The following is a 24,950-nucleotide window of genomic DNA, read 5'->3' as shown; positions in this document are numbered from 1 at the left end:
CCGGCACAAATAACAATTAAAATTCTAACCTGTAGCAGGCTAGTAAAATGCCATCAGATGATGGTACTTCAACACATCACAATGCCGATAACCTACATCAGAAGGAGAATAGCCTCTTATCGGAGATTGTGGCCCCATTAATGATAATAGTGATTATCTCAGTGATAAATGTCTGAGGTCTGCAAGAATTTATCCCACTTTGAGTGTCAACTTGGTGGTGTTGGTATATTAAATTGATATTAAATTGATTAATTTTGTACTTTAGAAGGAAATTCTGCCTTAATTTGGATCTCTTGTTCTATACACATTAATATGCATTCGCAAATCAGTTATAAATTTCCTAGATTTAACCAAAATCTGCTTATGAATAAAGGTGCAAGAATAATAACTCGTTCTTCTAGGTTACCTTTCAGCTGATCATAACTGTATCATTACTGTGACTTGATTTAATAATGTTCTAAAACCCATTGTCAATTAAAAAATAATCAAACAAGCGTAACCTAGTATTGCTGGATAATTTAAACCCAATCCTAATGTTCAAAAGATACATTCCATATTCCAAAGGTTAAAAGCTGGATAACCTATAAAGTAAGAAAGAAAAACTTGCAATATAAAGCACTTTTCATGACCATGGCATGTTTCAAAGTGCTGCAAATCTGGACTCAGTTTTTCAAGTGTAGTCACTGCTGTATTGTAGAAAGTAGGACAGCTGATTTGCACTCAGTAAACTCCTACAAACAGCTATTCGACAATAACCAGATTATCCATTTTCGTGACGCTGATTGAGGAATAAATATTGGCCAGGATACCAGGGCTCCCCCGCTTTTCTTTGTGGAAATGCTGCCATGGGATCTTTTGCATCCACCCACGGAGGCAGATGGGACCTGGGTTTAATGTTGCATTTGAAAGATAGCATATCCAACTGTGCAATGCTCCATTAATACTGCACTGATTTTTGTGCTCAAGGCCTGGAGTTGGTCTCAAACGTAAAAACTTGATTTCCAAGCAAGAGTGCAAACAACTAAACCATGGTTGATCCTTTAAGTCAAAGTTTCATATCAGAACAAACCATAATCCTCTTGTTAAATTCATATAAAATCTTCTTAATCATTAATCAACCTTCTTAGAATTAAAAGCAAAAATAAATACAAGCAAGAGAGGCTTTTAAACGGATGAGGTAGAGTTGTTGAAAAATGCGTGTGTTACTGTCTCCAGTTGTCTAGAGGTTTCTGAAAATGTACTTCTGGTATGTTCAGCAATAAACATAAATAATAGTCTACTAGCAGGTTTTAAGACTTTCAGGAGAATTTGGACTTTAGATGATTGACATATTAAAGAGAATGCCCCAACATAGCACAAACCAGCATGTAAAAAATAATTCCTACAGAAATGCACTTCTGACCAGCTGCTGCTGGTATTCTCATGCAAGAGCCAACAACATATTTTCCATAGAGATAGCAAGAACTGCAGGTGCTGGAGTCAGCGGTAACAAAGTGTGGTGCTGGAGGAACACAACAGGCCACGCAGCATCAGAGGAACAGGTAAGTTGATGTTTCGGGTTGGGACCCTTCTTCAGGGTCCCTACCTGAAACATCAGCTTTCCTGCTCCTCTGATGCTACCTGGCTTGTTGTGTTCCTCCAGCTCCACACTTGGTTATCTCTATATTTTCTTTAATTTTTTTTTTCATTTTTTCATGGGATACGGGTGTCACTGGCTACAGCTGCATTTATTGTCATTCCCAATTACTCAGAGGGCAGTTAAGAGTCACCAACATTGCTGTGGTTCTGAAGTATCGTATAGGCCAGACCAGGCAAGGACAGCAGTTTCTTTCTCTAAGGGATGTTGCAGAGCCAGATGGGTTTATCCAATAATCAACAATGGTTTCATGGTCATCATTAGACTTTTAATTACAGATTCTTAGTGAATTCTAATTGGACCATCTGCCATGGCTTTACAAGGATTTTAAAAATTTCAAAATGGTCTACTTGCCACACTATTTCATAATAAAATAACACTGTGCCAGAAAGCATGTGCATGAACCATTTGAAAATTTTTCATGCATTTTGGAGATGGTAGTATTTCTGAACTCTGAAAATACATTTTAATCCTAGCATAATAGTGTGTATTTATGAGCAGTAGTCATAGTCATAGTCATAGAGCCTTGCAGCATGGAAACTGACCTTTGGTCCACGTCATCCATGCCAACCAGATAACCCAAATTAATCTAGTCCCATCTGCTAGCATTTAGCCCATATCCTTCTAAACCCTTCCTATTTATATACCTATCCAGATGCCTTTTAAACGTTGTAACTGTATACTGTATCTAAAGTAATAAAACAATTCCTAAACTAAGAGCCTACAAAAAACTAGCTCGTGGCTTACATCTTTCCATCCCTCCTCCAAACATGGCCACTCTTGGAAGGCATGTAGGTACCTGATGGCATATAGGAATGAAGTGCATAGAACATATGGACAGTTTGGATTCACCGTCCTGTGATAAGTGAAAAACCACTGTGCCTAGTAATAATATATTTTCTATATACGGAGATGAAAGGGACATCATAAAATCATTTTTGGAACCTGGAATACAAGAGAGACTTGGATGGATATCAGATACTTCTGAAAGGGACTTCTTTTTAAGAGAAAACGTCAGAAAGTCCTTCCAGACTAAATCCAGGACTTCTGTCAGAAAGTAGGTGGCTACAAATATCTGCAGTGTCAACGAAAAGATGTTTATTCTGCTGGGGTTACAACAGATAGAAAAAAAACATACCAGAACATTAGCTTTGTTTTTAGCTCAGAAGAATCCAGGACAAGCAAGTTTTTTTTAAATAAAAAATTCAGTCCAGCAGCAACTTCAGTTTCTCTTTTAGTTGGAGTGTTCAGGTTTCAGAAAAGTTCATGTCCACAGATTTGAAAAGGATCCATCAAAATGTCTTCACCCTCCACGGTAAAGAAACTGCAGTCAGTTAAGACCTTAAAATAGAGTTGATGCAGGGATGTAATTTCACTGGTCCTGTGTCTCTATAATGGGCAATGTTAGTAAACAGATTGAAAATTTGTTCTGCCAATTTAGAACTTGCCAGCTGCCTTTGTATTCTTAGATAGTTTGTTTTTTATTATTTCCTCTTTTGTGTAATAAACTGTGTTATTGAAGGAAAGTCTGCAGCTTCGTACTAATAGGTCACGTCTCTAACTATCACATTACCTAAGTATCAAAAAAGTCTATCAAGCCAATTTTAATTCTCAGATCTGACTTTTCCAGTTGTATCATCAGCTGGGATCACGGTGTTACCTCAACTATCTTCTGAAGTCACATCATTTGGGGTTTTGGGTAAACCTTTATTTATATCTTTGCTTTTTGGCATGGAGCGTGTTTAAAATGGTTATGTTATGAACTTTTAACTTATCTGACCTTCAAGGTGAATCATGTCTGTAATGAGAGGGAGGGAGGGAGGGAGGGACTGACAGAAAGAGAGAGAGAGAGCGGGTTTGAGAGAGAGCGAACGAGAGAGAGAGAGAGAGAGAGAGACAGACACACACACACAAACACACACACACACACACACACACACACACACACACACACGGGAAGAAAGACAGAAAGAAACGCAGAGAGAAAGAGAGCAGCCCAATGGTCCGGCAGGACTTTGGCAACTTTACCTTTACCTTATGAGCTCAGGTCATTCAGCAGATTCTACATCTTCTGGAAACTAATACCAAAAATGCCTTCTACCCATTGTTCTATGATCTAATAGAATCAGAATGACAACACAAAAGGGCAACTATTCAGCCCATTGAGTCTTTACAGAGTCTGAAGAAGCTTTCCATTAACCCGAGTCGCCTGCTCTTTCCTCATTAACCCTGCAATTTTTCCTCCATGTATTTATTCGGATGATTTGCCTGCATAAATAGCAAATAGTGAATCAACTATCTTTAAATCACAGATGTCAACAGTCCCTTCAATAGGATAAATCCATCACAGTACATGTTGTGGAATGAATATTAAGTTTCTAACCTCTTCGAAGCTAGTAATATGCCCTATTCAATTAAGTGAAAGCCAAGTATAAAAGATAATTACTGGGTGTAAAGCTAGGGTTAGCTTCTACACCCTCGGTTCTAACCGATCTCAAAATTCAATGCCCTAACAGGCAGGATCATCCTATACATGAATGCAAAAGAATGAATGGCTTCAGTCACAATCTATTTATTTAAGTTAATAAAACGTGAGGCTGGATGAACACAGCAAGCCCAGCAGCATCTCAGGAGCACAAAAGCTGCTGCTGGGCCTGCTGTGTTCATCCAGCCTCACATTTATCATCTTGGATTCTCCAGCATCTGCAGTTCCCATTATCACTATTCATTTAAGTAATCATTTCACTTCTCTCTATTAAGAATGATTCCTTGGAGGTTGTAAACTGTTGTATTAAACTAGCAATGATTATGCTATTATGGCTGGCACAGTGCAAAACAACTTTCCCTGGGCCCATGTTTGTTATCAATAAATAAGCTTTTTGGTAAATAGCACCCTTTTCCTCCTCAAATCTATTCTCATCACCCAACTACTGTCGAATTTAATTTTGCTTTCCCTACAAGGTCGTTAAATCTGCCTTCATTCCTGAGCTCCATGCTCTAATGAAATTCCCTATTCAAGACCCTTCAGTCTGACTTCCACAATGACGATTGCATTTACACACCAACCACACATACCTCACACCCACAGACCACTGACACTCAATATGATGGTGGCACTTATGCTGACACAGTGGAATAGGTCATTGGTCTTCATCCCATAGAGCTGTGCAGTCCTCCAGTTGGCTAAGGTTACTCTAATCTAGGTGGTAACCTTGGACCGGGTTGGCATAGTCTGGTGTTGCAGCCTTCATTGCCAGTCTTGGGGAGGAGCAAGTCCGGACCTCACCACCCCATCTACCAGGGCCTCCAGCGCATTGCCCACAAAGTACAGCACCGATTTTTCTTTCTCTACCGTGTCTGGTATCAAATCAAGAATTGTGCAAGGCAGCATCAGACTGACAGTGGTTGTCTGGGTGCATGAGGGTCTTTTAAAGACAGCATTGGCACCAGGTCTGCTAATCCATTCTGGGATATCCCGAAAGCAGTGAATTCTTCAAAGTATGGCGAGTGCTGGAATGGGGCTAGAATGGGCGAGAGGGCTGACTTACAGCAGGGTAAGTAGTTAGTGAGGTTTGCTTGTTAAAGATGCGGCAAGCAATCTCATTTGGCCTCGTGGGCAGAAAAATGACAAAAATGACCCTTACTTTTATTGACTAAGACTGAGCCTCATCCTCAACTTCTCTACGGCTTTTTAATTAAGAAAAACACACATCCAACATTTAGTGACTGTTTTGTAAACAATTTTAATTCAGACCTTTGGAGGAAGTTAGCCCAACTTCACATCCAGTAAGGGTATTTTATACTTGTTTGTTACTTAACTGGATTACAATGTGGGAGAAAGCATGTTCTATGGCAGAAAAATTCACTGATGAATTCTCTTAATTTGATTCGGAAACATTTAAGCATACTAACAGATTTATTTTTCCAGAGAAATATCTGATTGTCCATTTTCTTAACAGTCCTGAACCCAGGTAAATACAGTGATAGCATTCACTTCAAGTGAGCTAGAATACAAGAGCAGAGATGTACTACTGAGGCAGTATAAGGCTCTGATGAGACCATATTTGGAATATTGAGCAGTTTTGGGATCCATATTTAAGGAAGTGTGTGCTGGCCTTCTGGTAGGTCCAGAGGAGATTTACAAGAATGATCCTGGGGGGAGATGAAGGACTTGTCACATGAGGGGTGGTTAAGACTCTATGTCTAAACTGGATGGAGTTTAGAAAGATGAGGGGAGATCTGATTGAAACATACAGAATACTGACTGGATAAAGTGTATATGCAGAACATGTTTTCACTAGTAGGAGACATGAGGACATGAGGACTTAACCTCAGAGAAGGAACATTTTCAAACTGTGATAGGAAGGAATTTCTTCAGCCAGAGGGTGGTGAATCTGTGGAGGCCAAGTCATGGAGTGCATTTAAGGCAGAGATGAAGTTCTTGATTGGTAAAGGGATCAAGTGTGACAGGGAGAAGGCAGGGTATAAGTCAAGCCCAATGGTCTAGGACTTGACGGAGATCAGGTAGATAGTGAATTAATGATTAAGTTATTTCAGTTGCGACTGTGTGCATCGATTCTTTCACATTTGCTCAAGGAGATGACAGAGAATTGTTCATAGATCTGATCCTATTCATTTCTGAATAGCTCATTTGGAGACTTTGTCATTACAGTAGCAAAGTACGGACTGTCAGTATTCAACTTTAATCATTTGATTTTAAATAACTGAGACTTAGATGGACTCAGCGATTTTAAACAGACAAACATTAACCTAAAATGGCAGCAATCACATGACCACAGATTGAGACAAGTTCAGCAAATCAACGTTGAATAAACAAACTGTCTCAGGAATCAAAGATTACAGGGAGAAAGGAGGAACAAAGTACTGAATTTGATAATCAGACTAAATGTTGGAACAGGCTTGAAGGGCTCAGCGGCCTACAGCAGTTCCTATTTTACACCGAACATAGAACACTACAGCGCAGTACACGCCCTTCAGCCCTCGATGTTACGCTTACCTGTGAAACCAAACTGAAGCCCATCTAACCTACACTATTCCATTATTATCCATATGTTTATCCAATGACCATTTAAATGCCCTTCAACTCTACTACTGTTGCAGGCAGGGCATTCCACGCCCTTATTATTCAATGAGTAAAGCCTGGAAAGGATTTGCTTGTACCCCATGAACATCAGCTACAGTTCAATGAGAAGCCTCGGGAGTAGACACTCAGGAAGGAGCAGTCAATCTCTCTAGAGAGAGGCAAGTGAGGAGTGGTGGAGAAGGGAGAGTCAGCCAGTATGTTACTGGTCACAAGAGGGGTAAGATACAGGGAAGCTGGAGACTGGAAGCTTATTTTTTTAATTGTCAGGGTATGATTGAAGGGAAGAGATTCTCCATCCATCTCTCAATCTCATCCTTCAATTCCTAAAGACAAACTGATGATGAATTTGACTGGGTTTGCCCCAAGGAGGTAGATTTAAGGCATGCAATGGAGGGAGATGCCAGGATAGGTTCCAGGCAGACGCCTGTCCCTCTCTAATAGAGGCTGTTGAAGCGGCAGAGCTGTTGCTGCTAGTGGTGCCATGAACTGAGAGGCAGACACTTAGGTTCTGCGGCGCTCGAGTTCAAGTGGATCCATCAGGAAGCTTTAGGATACTTGTTCCTGTCTCAGTTGTTGTGTTAGTCATTACAGGTATTGCTGATTGCATGTCAGGAAGTTTATGTCGATGGCTAAAGGTCAATTCCAGAAGTAAAACATCAACCTTTTATAAGCAATCATGTACAGTGCGTATTTAAAAAGTTCCACATAGCATTGTTCACTTGCTTTGGTTTCTGAATCAATTTATTAAGTCAGTCTTTTCAGTCTTCATCTGAAATAGTTGACATTTTGGGGAAGATGTAAACACTGGTTTCAGATGTGTGTAGTAAGGAGAAATAGTTCAATGGGGAAATAAAATTAGATATGTTATAGCCTTACAATTTGTCTTAGAAGGAGACCCTTCAGCCCATCATGTCCACATCAGTTCATCAAGCACTCATCTATGCTAGTCCCATGCTCGAAGAGATGGTTACTGCATCTGGCTTATTTTCAGACAGTGAGCTTGAGAAGAAACAAATTCATCCTTAAAATCCCTCTAGACCTTCTGTCTTTACCTTAAATTGATGTCCCCTGGTTATTAAAGTTAGAGCAGAAAAAATATTTTTAGCTTGCTTGAACACTTTGTTTTGTTCTTTAAATGTATATTATTTATTGCTCAAGAATATTTCACACATGTGAACTGAGATATTACGATCTTTAGTAAGAGCTGATTTTCCACGAACAATTTTACGCAGTTAAGATCAAACTTGTGCCTTTAATGTTAGAATATTATACCCTTGCATGCACACACATGAACACACATACCTCCACCACCACCCACCCCCTCGTGGAATCAATTCACCCATCTGTCTAGTCTGACCAACTAAAACTGGCACCTCTTCACAATCGTACTGGGCCTGACACAAACCCCACTTCTTCCAACCGGACCTAAAATGGCCCTGCGCGGGTCAACACCCCTCAACTCCACGTGACCCAACTGTGCTGGTTAATTTGCCAGACTTTGACCACTGTCAAAAGATAAAATTCTTACCAGGTTTTATAAATAAACAAACTTATCCTTTAATCAAGAGTCAAAACAGATTATTAATTACTAATAAGAAAAATTACATTATACCTCTTAAATCACATCATTCACCACATCCATTCCCAAATAGGATGGGCAAGACAGACAACATAGACAACTCTGCTGAAATATCATGACCAGGAAATACAGGCAAAAGGGAACAAATTCTGTAGATCAACAGTCCGAACCGTAAAGATTGTTCTCTCTACGTCTGATTTAAATGTTTTAACATACCGCATAAAAGTTGTTGCCCTGATGAGACTTTTCATTCACTGCACAACTGGATTCTGATCAACTAAAAATGATGCTAATCGACTCAAAGCTGGTCAAAACAACAGCAATGCATTTGGCGTACGAACCTTGTTATGACAACTGTGGAAGTTACAACTGCTATGTAGTGGCCAACTTGAATAGTTTATGGAAATGCAAGGTGTGATTCAGGGTCATCCATGGTTAATACTTTTTAAACAATCTAAGATTTGAACAATGAACAATGCCACACAATGTTTTAAAGACATAAAACCAAGATTGAAAATGTATCTTACCTTTTGCTCAAGTTCATTTTTCCGATAATTGATGGTGATAGAGTAGTAGTGTCTGTTTAATCCATGAATCAAAGCCTAAAAATATACAAAAATCCAAACTGAACAACAGAAATGGGAATATCAATTTAACAAAGTTAACTTGCATGATCTTGTTGTGATTTATTTGCCGAAAATAAGATTTCCAAAAGTGACAATTTATGTACAAATAAAATAAACAAAGTTTCTCATGTCAAATGCATAACTTCAGTCAATCATAATCAGATTTGAAAATAATTCTCAGTGAAATTCATTCACAAACTAATTTAAGAGAAATGTTCAATTTATTTCACTTATTAACATAGATAACAGAAAGACTTAAAAGAATCCTTATTACAAAGGTTAATACCAGAAATTGATTGTATTTTTAAGATATGTTCCAACTCACTTCACCATATTCCATATTTGTATCTCTCTGAATCAGTTAGATATTTGTTAGTGTCTTTGGAAACTTGCTTACTAATTTTCTTTTGCTACACAAAACACCCAGAGTTTTCTCAGCAGTTGTTTGAGAAACACTGAGAAAATTGTTCAGTCATCTTATTTAAGATTTTTTAAAAAATATTTTGAGAGCATAAGAATTCTCTTCAGTATACAATGAGTACATCTTGCAAAAATAGCTACTGGGAGAGATTGGAAGAAAACAGCAGCAACATTTTCAAATGGCTTCCCAGTGAGCTGGAATTAATGCAAAATACTAAAATACCATGTTTCATTTTACATTTTAACTAGAATCTATAAATTACATACATCTGTTCATTTACAAATAATGCATCCATTTTCTAGCCTAAATTGTCACATACATAGAAACAGAAATGAGGTCAAGATTTGTTTTTTAAATATTTGTTCATGAGATATGGGGAGTGCTAACCAAGCCAGTGTTCACTGTCGTTGCCTGATAATGACATTGACAATACCAGCGACCATCTGTAAATAAAGACTTGAGTACATATTTTAAAGTTCATTAATTTTAGGAATATTTCTTTAAAAAGGTTACTCCACAAATCAAAGAATACAATAATTCCTCCTAATTAGTCTAAGGCCCAGCTCTGAAAAAATAAGGAAGACTCCATACTAAAAATTCCAGGGGAGCAAAGAAAGGAAGAGTAGTGGCAACCAGCATTCCCTCTAAGTTTCTTACCAGTTGCGCTGACCTTCAAGACTTGTGTATAGCAGGACTTCTGGCAGTCAATTCCACAATCTGTATGCCAATGCCAATCACTACACAGGGAATATGTGCGCACGCATGGACTGGACTACATATGCTCATAGGGAATGCTGGTGGCAGCATTGTTTAAGATGAATATTCTCATGCTGGAGAGAGACAATGTTTACAGGGTTTAAGGACAGAATCTATTTTGTTAGTTCTAAGAAACATAGTACCTCACATTATTGAATGTATTCTCAAGTCTCCAACGCCTGCTGAAGATGAAAAGGAACAAAGGAAGGATATTATCAAGCTGAAGAAGGTTCAGAAGAGATTTATCAGGATGTTACTAGGTATGGAAGATTTGAGTTACAAAGAAAGACTGGGACTTTTTTCCCCCCAAAAGAGCATAGGAGGTTGAGAGGTGACCTGATAGAAGTTCATAATATAGTCAGTGGTATTGATAGAGTTAATGATATTTGTCTTTTTCCTAGGATGGGGTTTTCAAGACTAGGGGGCACATTTTTAAGGTGAGAGAAGAAAGATTTAAAAAAAAACATAAGAGGCAACTTTTTTTTTTACACAATGTAGCTTGTGTGGGGTATGAACTTCCAGAGGAAGTGGGTACAATTACAACATTTAAAAGACATTTGGCGATGTACATGAACAGGAAAGCTTGGGAGGGACATGTCCAGGAGCAGCCAGGTGGGACTAGTTTATTTTCGGATTATGGCTGGCATGGACTACTTGGACTGAAGGGTCTGTTTCCGTGCTGTATGACTATAGCTCCATATGCAAGGAAATTAGTGAACAGTGGAAGGCATGGAGGGTTTTGGGTTGTCCCAATACAGACTGGGTAGTACTGCAAAAGGTAGAGATAGGGAAAGTTTTCTGCAATGTTTCGGAGAATTTTCTGTATCAGTTTCCGCATGTTTCTAGTCTAACAAGGAAGGAAGCATTGCTGCACCTTTTTAGAATTTAGATTTTAGAATAGGTGGATCAAGAAATCAGCATAACAATAATCGTAGTATTGAAAGATTTCTATTGGCTATAAAAAAAGTAAAGTAAAAAATAATAATTGGGGGTGGGCCAAGTTTAATGGGATGAGAACAGATCTGGCCCAGGTATACAGGAAACAAATGCCGGCATACAAACTGCTATTGATCATGGACTGCTTTCAAAGGAGATAGTTAAAACTATGAGGAGGAAAGGCAAGATAAAGAAAGCTTGAGCTTCTTGCATCATGACAGACAGCAAAACGAAGAAGAAAAAACCACGTATATGAAAGATGTCAAGATGATAATTCCAATGAGACCACGCAACATGTAGGAAGCTGCGAGGTAAAGTGAAAATTGAAATAGAAATAAAAGAAGGGAAGGGAATGAGGAGAGATAATCACTCTCATCAACCATAATCTTTGGTTAAGCTATTACTGACAATTTATATTTGCTTAGTGTCTTTAATGCCATAAAACTCTCCAAGATGCTTCACAAATGCATTACTGAATAAAATTAGAGACCAAATTACCAAAGGAGACATTGGGACAAGAGGCCAATAACTTAGTCAAATGGGTGCATTTGAAGGTGCATTTTAAAAGAAGTGAGATACAAAAACAAATAGCTTTCTGAGGGGGAATTCTTGAGCTTAAGAACTAGACAGCTGAAGCCACAAACAGTGGGGCAAATAAAAGAAATTAAATTTGTCAGAGTTGTAAGGCCACAGGAGGTTACAATGATAGGAAATGGTAATGTCTAGGAAGAGTTTGAGAAAAGCACTTTCTTAAAACAAAACATAAACATTAAAAAAATAGATGCACGAATAGGCCAAATGGCCCCTTGAGCCTGTTCTGCCATTCATTATGACAATGACTGATTATCCAACTTAATAGCTTGTTCCTGCTTTTCCCCTCATATCCTTTGATTCCTTTAGTCTCAAGTACTATATCCAAACTCCTCTTTGAAATCATACAAAGTTCTAGCCTCAAATGCTTTCTGTGGTAGCAATTTTTACAGGCTCACCACTTTCTGGATTAAAAAAAAATTCCCTTCATCTCAGTCCTAAATGTTTTCCCCACAACCTTAGACATGGACCGCTGGTTCTGGGTTGCTCTGCCTTTGGGAACATTCTTCCTGCATCTAGTCTGTCTAGTGCTCTAAGAATTTCGTAGGTTTCTATAAAATTTACTCGTCTTAACTGTGAATATAAACCTAACTGAAATCAACCTCTCCTCATATGTCAGTCCCACAAGCCCAAGAATCAGTCTATTAAACTTTTGCTGCATTCCCTCAATGGCAAGAATATCTTTCCTCAGATAAGCAGACAGAAATTGCATGCAACATTCTAGGTTATGGTCTCACCAAGGTCTTGCAGCAAGACATTGTTGCTCTTGTACTTACATCCTCTTGCTATGAAGGCCAGCAAAACATTTGCCTTCTTGATCATTTGTTGAACTTGCATGCTGACTTTCAGCAAATGACGTATGAGGACACCCAGGTCTTGATGCAAGAGCCCCTCTCTCAACTTCTAGCCATTTCTATTAAAAACCTGCCTTCCTGTTTTTGATACCGAAGTACCCTTGCATTTATCCACATTTTATTTTATCTGCCATGCATTTTCCCAGTCATTCCATTTGTCCAAATCATACCTCCCAACCAGTTTCTTTCATCTGTAAACGTGAAGCTATTACATTTAGCTCCCTCATACAAATCATTAACATATATTGTGAATAGCTGGGATCCAAACACTGATCCCTATCGTACCTCACTAATCACAGCCTGCCATTCAAAGACCTGGTTGTGCCCACTCTGTTTCCTATCTGCCAACCAGTTTTCTATCTGTCTCAACATACAATCTCCAATCTCATGCATTTTAATTTCACACACACACAACTCGAATGTGAGATTTTGTTGAAAGCCTGCTCAAAGTCCAGATAAACCACACCCTCGGGCAACCCCTCACCAACTCCACTGGTTACATCCCCAAAGAAGTTCAATAGACTTGGCAAGCATGATTTCCCTTTAGCAAGTCCATGTTGACTCCACCCAATGCGGTCACGGTCTTCCAGATGCTCAGCTATTGAATCTTTTATAATGGACTCTAGAATTTTCCCCACTACAAATGACTGGTCTCTAGTTCTCAGTTTTCCCTCTGCCTTCCTTTTTTACATAGTTTGGTGATGTTAGCTACCTTCCAATTGGTAGGAACTGATCCAAAGTCTACAGAATCTTGAAGGACTCCCAAATGCATCAATGTCAACTGTCACTTCCTCAACGCATTGTCAGACAAACAGTTACTGTTCATCAGTGGACAAAGAGGGGATAGGTGAATACATCCTGACAAGAATTAGGATATGGACAACTGAATTTTAGATGAATTCAAGTTTACAGAGAGTGCAAGATGGATGGCCAGCCAGGTCAGCATCGGAACATTCACGTCTGGAGGTAACAAAGGCATGGACAAGCATTCCAAAACAAATCAGCTGACTTAAAGATGGAGGCCAACAAATTTATGGGAGTTCAAATCAATGCTCCGACGACATACTATCAGAATGCATTTTTGTTAACTCAGCTCAGGGTCCAAGAAAACGATATCATTACAAACAGTTTGATTTGGTTCAGATAAGGCCCTCTAAAAAGAATGTAGTTGGTAGCAAAGGAGCAGAGTTTGTGACAGGGGCAAGATGATAGCTTTGGTTTTCCCAGTGCTTCATTGAAGTAAAATTTCTAGTCATCCAACGCTGGGCGTCAGCCGAATTACAAGACAAATCAGAGGCGATGGAGGGGTTGAGCGAGGCAATAGAGAAACAGAACTGGACGTCGTCACCAGAAATGTGAAACCTGACAAGTTTTTGTATGATGTTGCCAAAGGGTGGCATACAGATAAGAAAGGGAAGGGCCAAGATCTGGTCTCCAGATGACTCGAGAACTCATGGCTTCAAAAGTGAACGTACTGAAGGTGGTTCTCAGGTTGCAATAGGAAAGAAATGAAATCTGATGAGGGAATCCCAGAAAACTAGACAAGGACAGTATGGCTCAACTGCGATAGTGATAATAAACATGTCATGAATTAGTAGTTTATCAATAGTCATATATGATGTCTTTTATAAATTTGATAAGTGTTGGGCTGGTTCTTTGGTAATCAGTGTGCACATTTTGAAATCAGAAGTTTAAAAAAAATTAGTCATAACTTCTCTAATTTGATTCATAAGTACTGATTAAGATTTCCCCTAATAATAGCACTGTTGTTCCACATTAAGAGGACAATTGGCATCGCCCAAGTAGTTTATTTGTTTGCTAGCCAAAATCAACTATTGTGATGTTCTTGCTGATAAATGTTGACTGGAATTTTTCATTTTGTTTTCCTAGCTTAGTTCCTGCTGTGTTCTACAACTTATTAACAAAAAGCATATTAACTATCACGAACTTAATAAAATTACAACTTTATATTTGAATAAAATGCTCTTCAAAATCTAATTGTATTTACTCAATATATTTTACTGCCCGTGGTATCAAAAAAAGTCTATCAAATCCTGTTAACTAAAATTCTGGTCTTTCAGACTGAATGAAGAAATCTTCAAATTGGGAATACTTTTAAAATATTGAGTATTTTTTTGGAACATAAAAAGACAATCAGTTGTCCTTAGATGGATATTTCTTCTTTGGCAACAGGTACAATTAAATGTATTTCATAGAACATCATTCCTACAATAATCATTTGGAAAATTTCTTGAAATTAACAAGAGAGGTCATTACAGCATACAGTCATAAAAAGGAGCAGGAACCTATTCTCCAGAAACGTGCATGCATAGACTTGTCTATGCCCAGTCAAAACCCCTGGCACATTTCTGCTCATTATCTTTGACAGTTATAAAGACTTCAATAAAGTACAATTCACAACAACAAGCTAAGATCCTCTACAGATTTTCATACTTGGTACAATCATATCATTAATGCACTTTTTTTCCAAACTGCAGTGTTTAATTAGGGCATGCAAATTAAAAAGTCATAAAAAACAATGTCATAGGGATCCTCATCCAAAATGGCCTTGCCCAACTAATTAGTACAATATATGCAAGGCTAAACAGTGAGGCTCTATGTAAGCTGTGTGCACACAGCAACCCAAAATGCACTGTGCAGCCAGCTCACAAGCAGCCCCCTTTATGATCATGTACTTGCACGGGCATGCAAAATAAAAGGTATCATATATACAAATGGATATCAGCAGTAGAACTTAAGCGGGGGCATCAGTAAAGGTTATGATCTCAATGACATTAACCAGACCACTTAACTTATACAATGTTGATTTTTTTTCCGCAGTAAAATACCTGAAGATTAAATATTAAAAATCTGAAGAATTTTTTTTAATTGTATAAACAAATATTTACGGATGGACACATTTACCTGGATAGATGGTTTGTTGAGATGACCAAGATTTGAAGTTGTTTGCCTCGGCTCATGTCCTAAAACCATCATGTTAGCATTAATCAGTCTAAAGGCATCAATAACAACCTATTTGAAGCAAAGAAAGAAAACTCATTCTATTTTAGCTTAAGAAAATGTTAAAACCTTGATATCACATCTGGCTTTGGCTACTATCCAAACAAAGGCTTAATGAAAAACCAAACAGAAGGAATTTCCTGCTGGTTGTGTCATCGGCACACCACTTTATAACTTGTAATGCAAGGTGACATCAATTAAACACAATTTGTATGGAGCAGCAGCGGATGAATGTATAGTTATGAAAGTTTGCTCATCTTACAGTTTTCTTTTTTTTTAAGAATTCCTTACAACCCAGGCTTAGGAAGAAGATCATATAATTGATTGGCCTTAACTTAATACAATAACTGAATAGTCTGTTGTTCTTGTATATATTTGCCAACTAGATCTCATCTAATCAATATGAATGACAGGGAGTGAATAAGACTGAAAGTGAGCACAGGCTAAGGGATTATATGTAAAGCCCAGCACTGTCACATCAATGAAATGATCACAATACTCGAAATGACAAGAAAATTATAGCCAGCAAGCAACTCCCTCTTGCATTCTACTCTAGTCATATGCCTTTGCTTACCCTGCTCAAGTAAAGAGTCTGTAGCTTGTCTGATGAATTAAGACATCCCTCATCATTGTTACAATCAGGACAAAAACAAAGCATGATAAACTGAAGGCAAGGTCATCTGTGATTCACAACAGGTTACCTTCTAGCTAGCTAGTTTTACAGTATCATAAAATATTAATATGAATATATTTACAGTTTTAGACAGTAATAACCTACTCATGCTACTCATACATAATAAACTAAAATTCTAAATTTTTTTTCTGTATATTCCTTTTGAGCTCCAATATTTGAAATCTGAAATCGAAGTAAAATGGTAAAATATTTCTGACTGATCTTGATATAAAATTTTGGATTTCTATCCAACTCCTTCTCAATACCCTAACCCACAACAAGACTTCTCTCTGGCGACACTGGAAGCAATCTTTTTCTGGCTCCAGATTTCCAATGTCGGAGTTAATCAGCTTCTGCTTTGGGAGAGAGAATACCACTCATCCACAGAGAAATATATGGGCAATCACTGCAGTCATTAAGTCTTTATTAGATCATTTCACCAAAGATATACGTGTATTCACCATCCCAGGTGAATCCAGTCTACCTTTCTGCGCTGTCTGGTTTAAACCATATTTTCATAACCTCTGCTTATAAAGCAAATATAAACTGGAAAATTTATGAACTTTGCAAATAATCTCTGTATTAGAAACAAATAGCAACAGACTATAGTCATGTGTTACAGGTGCAATACAGCAGAAGCATATCCAGAAGCAAATGGTCTCGCAAACTGGATTAAGAAAATAATACATTGGAACTTTAACTATTACAGCAGCTCAGTACTTTAGACATTTTAAAATGAAATTTGAATATGTAGGACTAATACTGTAATAAATTTAAAAATTCTTATTGAAACAAGATATTTCAGTAAAATACATTTACATTCAAACAAAATACTCAAGTACAAAGTTATCTTTATGTTTCCAAGTTCATAAAATGTCCAATAATTTGGTGTTAAAAGTATTTTTGTTTCACAACCTACTTCACTGTCAAGTGAGTGAAGAGAAAAACAAGACTTCCACTGTGCTGTACATTATTGGCATTTCATGTCAAAATCTAGGCAAGAGTACTATTAGTGACTAGAATAGAATTAAAACTATTTTAAAAAAGTTATTCATAAAATAACTTTGCTGTCATTCATAATCTGCATGACATATAATATATGCTGAATGTGACACTAATATAAACAAGACTAATTGAGTAAATTTATTTGCATTTTACCAGTTATAGTTTAACTCTCCCTCCATGCTACCAAGTCTACTAAAGATTAGGTCAGTTTTCATGTGTTTCAAATCAATGTCCTACTTCTCATCCAATTGCCATCATCTGACAACATTAAACAGATCTCTTCAGGACTAAAAACTTTTAACTAGATAGAAAACAACAAATTAGCTTCTGACAAATTTTTCTTCCAACCACCAAAACAACCAATACAGGATGGGATGCAGTATAAAGTTAAATATAATTTGACTGTCTAAAAAGCAATGCATTTGACACAGTCTGTAAAGAACAGAATCCGATAAATGAGGAAAAAGAGAAAATAAACAGACAAAGCTCTGAATTCATTTACGTATGAAGTAATTATACCGATAAAGCCAGTTCTAATGTTTAAGTAACTTGTTATTCACTTATTCTTTCATAGTATATGGGTGTGCCGTTGATCCCCAATTGTGCTTCAATAGATCAGGCTATTTCAGAGGGCACTTAACACATTATGATGGTTTGGAATCACACGTAGACAAGACCAGGCAAAGGTGGCCAATTTCCTTCCCAAAAGGCACATTCATTGACCTGATGAGTTTTTACAACAATCAAGAATAGCTTCACGTTAAGCTTTACTGGGACAAATTACGTTCTTAGATTAGTTAAGATTACTTTCAACTATTGTGGAAAGGCTCATAGGGTCCAAGTATCTTAATTAATGTCCCTTCGCAGACCTTTTTATAAAAACAAAATCTATCAAAGTTTCATTTAAACTTTCAAAGTGATAATAAAGGCTTCTCCATCTTAGCTCTTAGAAAATTTGGCATGCCCACAATGACTCTTACCAATTTTTATCAATGTGCCATAGAATGCATCCTATTCAGGTGCATCACAGCATGGTATGGCAACAGCTCTGCTCAAGACTGCAAGAAATACAGTCATGAATGCAGCCAAGCCCATCACACAAACCAACCTTCCATCGACTGATTCCATTACATTTTCCGCTGCCTCGGGAAAGCAGCCAACATAATCTAAGACCCCTCCCACCCGAGTTACACTTTCTTTCAAACCCACCATCTGGACAGAAGATGCAAAAGTTTGAAAACATGAATCAACAGATTCTAGAACAGCTTAATCCCCTCTGTTACCTGATGTTTGAACAACCTCTCGTATCGAAGTTGAATTTTCAACACACCTTCTCTGTAGTTGTAACAGCATATTCTGCATTCCGTTCTATTGCCCTGAAGTACTTATGTATGATTTGTCTAGATAGCATTCAAAACAATACTTGTGTATCTCAGTACACATGACAATAATATATCAATCAAATCAGATCAGGAAACTACGCAGTCCTCCTCTAATGCTCCTCCACCAGTGCTTTGCTGGGTGGAACTGCCCTCATCTGAATCCATTCTTATTTAGCCAGGTGTAGCCAGAGACTCGTCTACAATTGTTTTACTTCCTGCACTCATTCCATTCAATCTGTTGTCACCCATTGCTCCCAACAGTCCATCTTTGGTGTCCTCTATTTCTCACCTACATACATTACTACAGTAAAACTACAAAGGCAAGTTCCACCACACACATCGGCAACACTCATCTCTACCTCACCGTCACTCTTCTCTTCATTCCTCTAGCCTCTAACTTATCAGACTATTGGACCAACATCTCCTTCTGGACGAGTTGAAATTTCATCCAACTAAATTTTTTGAAGGCTGAAGGCATTGTCATTAGTTCTTCCAAAAACACTATTTCATAGGCATGAAATCCATCCAGTCTAAGTAACTATCTAAGAGGTTAGACCAGGCTTTCCACATCTTTGTTATCATACTAACCGAGGTGAGCTGCTGACTGCATTTCAACATCATTTACAGCACCTATTTCTACTTGTGTAATATTGTTTGATCTGGTCTGTGCCTCAGCACCTCTGCTTTTGAAACCCTCATCTGCGCATTGGTTACATTCAGCCTTCACAATTCAAAGCATTCCTATTTTTGCCATTTATAAACTCGAGCTCATTCAAAACCCTTGCAACGTCTGATTCACTCATCAGAATTATGCTGACCGATCTAAACCTTCTCCACTTAAGTAGACCCTCTCTTTCTGATCTCCAGATCCACAACGCTTCAAAACATCAGTGATTTATCAGTGAAATATCCAAGACAGGCCACCTGAGCATCGCCATTTCAATACTGCGTCAGTGTCTTCAGCAGACCCTAAAGATCTGGAATTCCCGCCTTCAAATTCTCTGCGTTACTACTTTTGTTTTTTTCCATATTTACTGTGAAGAAGGAGATGGAAGCTCGAGAACTTGGGGAAATAAATATTGATGTCTGGAAAAGACATGGTGCTGGAGGTCTGAAAATGCATAAAGGTAGATAAGCATATATGAATATGAAGGGTTTAGAGGGATATGGGCCAAATGCTAGCAAGTGGCACTAGATTTATCTAAGATATCTTGTCAGCATGGATGAATTGGACCGAAGGATATTTCCTTGCTGTACATCTCTATGACTCTACGACCGCGGGACCTGATCTGCATCATCAATAGCCACACGTGAGGGGCGGAAAGGCTGGGCGTTAGCTAATGTTGTGCTATTATTTAGGAAAAGCTGTAAGGAAAGCCAGGGAACCATAGACCAGTGAGCCTCACATCAGTGAACCATAGGCCACTGAGCCTCACGTCAGTGGTAGTAAATTATTGGAGGGGATTCTGAGGGACAGATTTATGTTCATTTAGAAAAGCAAGGACTCATTCTGAATAGTCAGTACGGCTTTGTTTGTGGGAAATTCAGCCTCAGTAACCTGACTGAGTATTTTCAAGAGGTGAAAGTGAGGACTGATAAAGGCAGAGCAGTAGACATTGTCTATATGAAATTCAGAAAAGCACTGAACAAGATTCTGCATGATACACTAGTTCATAGGGTGACATCTCATGGGATCCAGGGAGAGCTAGCTAATTGGATACAAAATTAGCTTGAATGTAGGAGAGAACATGGTGAGGTCGAAGGTTGTCTTTCGAACTGGAAGTCTGTGACCAGGGCGTGCCACAAGGATCAGTGCTGGGTCCATGCTTTTCATCATTCACATAACTGCTTTGGCTGTGAATATAGGAGTTATGGTTAGTAAGTTTGCAGATGACACCAATATAATAATAATAAAAATATCCTTTTACTGTCACATGTCCCCCATTGTAGGAATACAGTGAAAAACCTTTTACGATGTCTGCCTTCTTATGGTGGTGAAGGTGGCGTTTGACGCATTGACACATGCCTCCATTGGTCAGTGCACTGAGTATAGGAGTTGGGACATCATGTTGAGGCTGTACAGGACATTGTTGAGGCCACTTTCAGAATACTATTTATAATTTGGGTCACCCTTCTACAAGGAACGTGGTGTTAATCTGGAGAGGGTTCAGAAAAGACTTTCAAGCATGTTGCCAGGGCTGGAGGGTTGAGCAATATGGAGAGGCTGAACAGGCTGGGGAATTATTCCCTAGAGCTTCAGAGACGAGGGGTGACCTCATAGAGGTTTATAAAATCATGAGGGGCACAGATAGAGGAAATATTAGGATAGAGTCCAAAATTAGGGGACATAGGTTTTAGGCTGAGATGGGAAGATTTAAAAAGGACCTGAGGGATAACTTTTTGACGCATTTCCTGCATTCAGGAACGAGCTGCCAGAGGTGGTGGTGGAGGAAAGTACAATTACAACATTTAAAAGGCACCTAGATGGGTATATGAATGGGAAGGATTCAGGGGGATATGCTGGCAAGTGGGACTAGGTCAGATTGGGTTGTCTTTTCAGCACAGATGAGTTGGACTAAAGGGTCTATTTCTGAGCTGCCTGATTCTATTAATCTATTTTAAGATTTGATAAAACCTGACTCTTTTTTAAGGTTTCAATCAGCTATTCCATGTCGCCTTAAGTGGCCTGGTGTTACTTGTAAGGTATCTTAGGATGTTTAAACAAACTAAAGACATTTTAAAAATACAAGTGACCTATGTTATATATGTACAAAAATGATATTAAAGTTTTAAATTATGTTTTAGTTTTTTTTAAAAATCAAAGTCAGTATTGAACATCTCCATAAAAATATTTTTGACACTAGGTAAAGTCAGAGTTGTACTACCATAAAAACAAATTACATAATTTGTAAGCTAGTACAATACCTGTTCAAAATGGGCAGTCATGATATGAACAATGTTTACTTGTGAAAGAAAAATCACACCCACCTACTTTTGAGACTCAGTTGTTAAGCTTATTGTTTGTAAATCAGTAACAACCATAAATTGTAAGGCAACTTTACCGATCCATTCTATAAATTGCAACAGGTGACATTCGTCATGAACACTCAAAACTGGTCACAGAGATACAAACACAACTTCCTTGTACAATATCCTTCACTAATACCGGTAAATTGTGAACCAAGAATGTTTCTCAACAACAACGCTTAAATCCCCAACAAAATGGATGAATTCATTCAAACCATATCCAGGGATGGAAATACTTCATGCAAATTGATCAAATAACATCTGCAATTCCTGAGAGATAAATCATACACAAGTAATTATTACTGCTAATTTTAAAAAATTAGAAAAGAATTCATGACCACCAGTTCAGAGAAGTTATACTGTACTGTATGAATCTTTGCTTGAAGTAAGATTCCATTCTTCCCCAAGTAACAATCCCCTTAAGGAGGGCATATTAGTATAAGACTCATTGATACCCAACATGTTAATAAACATAAAGTAAGCAAGCTATTAATTATGCTACAGTGAGCTTCACAAGTGACCCTGGTGGAATTCTTCTTAACCTGTGGACGAGCTTGTATTTTTTAAAAATACAAAGGGTACCATGATGGAAACATCAAATATGTTCTGTTCCCAGTCACTCTTAAAATATTGTAAAATACAACTTAAAAGTAAGATTAATTGTGAGAAACAGCAAATAGTTACACAATTGGTAATGCAAAACACTGACATAAAATACTAGTTCTAACCCTTTACAGTTCACATTTGAGCCCTCTTAGAAACATTAAACAGCATCATTATTGTTAACACTGCATTTGATTTGCTACAAATGACTCCTCACTAAAATATCAAATTTCAACGAAAAATGTCAAATAATGGTATGGCATTTGGATTCAGTGGAATTCATAATTACATTCAGTGACAAAATTACTATGGGCTAAATTCTATTAGATATCAAAAGGAGTGTTAACTGCTTATCGAGATCAGATTCAACAGGCCTGCTTTTTAAAAAGTTGATGGCAAGAATAGAAACGCAAATCAAACATAATATTACGGAGCCTGTGGAGAGTTGGGAAGGGGAGGGAGTGGAAGAGTTGGATTTACAAAACTTGCACTTTTTCTTATTCTTTCATGAGACACCTGTGTTGCTGGCACAGCCAGAAAGCCGCCCTAATTGCCTCACCGAGGCTTTGGACCTTCTTCAATCACTGTAGTGCATCTGGTGCTGATATATCTGATGTACTGCTAGGAAGAGGAATTCCATGATTGGACTCAGTGATAATGAAGGAATCGTAATATAATTCCAAATCAGGATAGTTTCTGACTTGGAGGGAAACACACCACAAGGGTGCTACCTCATCTGTTTACGTGACTGAGGTTGCGTAATTGGGTGGTGACATCCAAGAAGCATTTTTGCACAATATCTTGTATATTATGTACACCACCACCATGTGCCAGTAGGAACTAATGTTTAAAGTGATGGATGAGACACTATTGAAGCGGACTGCTATGTCCTTGATAGGACCACTCTTCCTGGGCATGGCTCTGACAACACTCGCCCAGGCAAGTGGTGAGTATTTCACTACACTTCTGACTTTTGGTTTCTATATGATGGACAAACATTGGTAATCATGTGGTGAAATACTCACCACAGAATTCCCCGCTTCTGACCTGTTGTTAGAGCCACAGTATTAATATGAATGATGCAGCTAAGTTTCTGGTCAATGGCAACACCCAAGGTGTTGACGGTGGCGGATTCAGCAACAGAAATACCATTAAATGGTAAAAGAAATTTGCTAGATGCACTGTTGTTGGAGATGGGCCTTATCTGATTTTGGACCCACTGTCGACGATACGCACTGCAGCAACATTTCAAAGTACCCAATTAAATTAGCATGCTATAAATTGGTGAAAATTTTATTCATCCCAAGCTGCAAATTTGACATTTGCGTGGTCTTTTTCTTTACAGTACCTTCATCATTACTTTCAAATCAGGATTCCTTGTACAGTCCAGAACACTAACATATTATATTCCCAGGCTCAAAAATTAAAGAATACCTAACACATTCCTTACCTTCTACAATACCAACCAGAAGCAAAAAGTGCATCACTTTGTGCAGCAACAAAAATTGGGCTTGTTGTTCCATTGAAATTCAACTCCAGATATACAAACTGAACTCATCTCTTATTAAATACACTGAACGTATATTTTAGGGGCAGGGCCAGGTGACCCGGCCCATCAAGTCCTCTGTCTTGTTAAATAATATAGCTTATCTAATTATACTCCTGCCTAAACTGAAGATCTTTCACCCATTTGTTTAGCAAGGCTCTATTTACCTCTGCCTTAATTTATATTCAAACATTCCACTGCCACTGCCTTTCAGGAAGATGGTTCATGACCCTCGGCGAGAAAAAGATTCTTACCTCCGACTTTAACAGGTAAACCTTTCATTTTAAGCAGCATCCACAGGTCTAGATTCACTCACAAGAGTGAAGATCTTTTCCATGCCCATCCTGTCAAAGACTACTCAGGATCTTATGTTTCAAGCAAGTCCCTTAATATTTTTCTAAAATTTTGCGGATACAAGCTTAGCCTATCCAACCTTTCCAAATAAGACAAGCCACCCATTCCAGTTATGGGATGGTCTTGGGTGCCAGTTTAAACTGCATCCACCGCATTTACACCAACAGGCCAAAACTTTACACAGTACACCAGGTGTGGTCTCATGACTGCCATTTACAAACATAACCTCCTTGCAAAAGATGGTAACATTCTATTAACTTTCCGAATTACTGCATGCTAAACTTTTGTGATTATTGCATTAGGACACCCACATCCCACTGGACTTCAGAGTTCTACAATCTCTCACCATTTAGATAATATGCTTTTTAATCTGTCCTACGAAAGTGGACAAGTTCACTTTTTTGTACATTACACTCCATACTCTTTGCCTTATCTATATCCTTTCATAGCTTCCTTACGTACTCTTTGCAACTTAGTTTCCAAACTATCATATGTCATCAGCAAAGTTTACAACCATACCTTCAGTCCTTTCATCTAAATCATTTATACAAATTGTAAAATGTTAAGGTCTTAGTGCTGATCCCAGTAGTGTACCACTCAATGCATCTTGCCAAATTGGAAGTGACCAATTCACGTCAATTATTTCCTTGGCTATCCAAGTTTCTGTCTGTTAAGATGTTACTCATTACTATGAATTTTTAGCTTCCTTTGGTATAGCACCCTTTCAAATGCCTTCTGGAAATCTTAAGTGCACTGTACACAGGTTCCCTTTATCCACAACATATTGCTTTCTCAAAAGCTCCAAATGAATTGGTAAAACATGATTTCCCTTTTAC

The 24,950-nt window shown here is 38.1% G+C and overlaps 1 protein-coding gene across 1 annotated transcript in view; it reads right to left on the bottom strand.

Annotated features, from left to right (window-relative positions):
* psmd14 (proteasome 26S subunit, non-ATPase 14) overlaps positions 1-24,950 on the bottom strand; it is a 107,589-nt gene that overhangs the window by 9,828 nt on the left and 72,811 nt on the right. Inside the window, exons 7-8 of the mRNA XM_048534175.2 lie at positions 15,429-15,536; positions 8,847-8,921 (exon numbers count right to left, since the gene is read on the bottom strand). Of these exons, the coding sequence (XP_048390132.1) occupies positions 8,847-8,921; positions 15,429-15,536 (183 nt within the window). The remainder of the gene's footprint in view (positions 1-8,846; positions 8,922-15,428; positions 15,537-24,950) is intronic.

Source organism: Stegostoma tigrinum, chromosome 7 (genome assembly GCF_030684315.1).
Source record: "Stegostoma tigrinum isolate sSteTig4 chromosome 7, sSteTig4.hap1, whole genome shotgun sequence".
Classification (NCBI taxonomy): domain Eukaryota; kingdom Metazoa; phylum Chordata; class Chondrichthyes; order Orectolobiformes; family Stegostomatidae; genus Stegostoma; species Stegostoma tigrinum.
The sequence above is the reverse complement of the archived record's forward strand: the minus strand, read 5'-3'. Positions and strand labels throughout refer to the sequence as shown.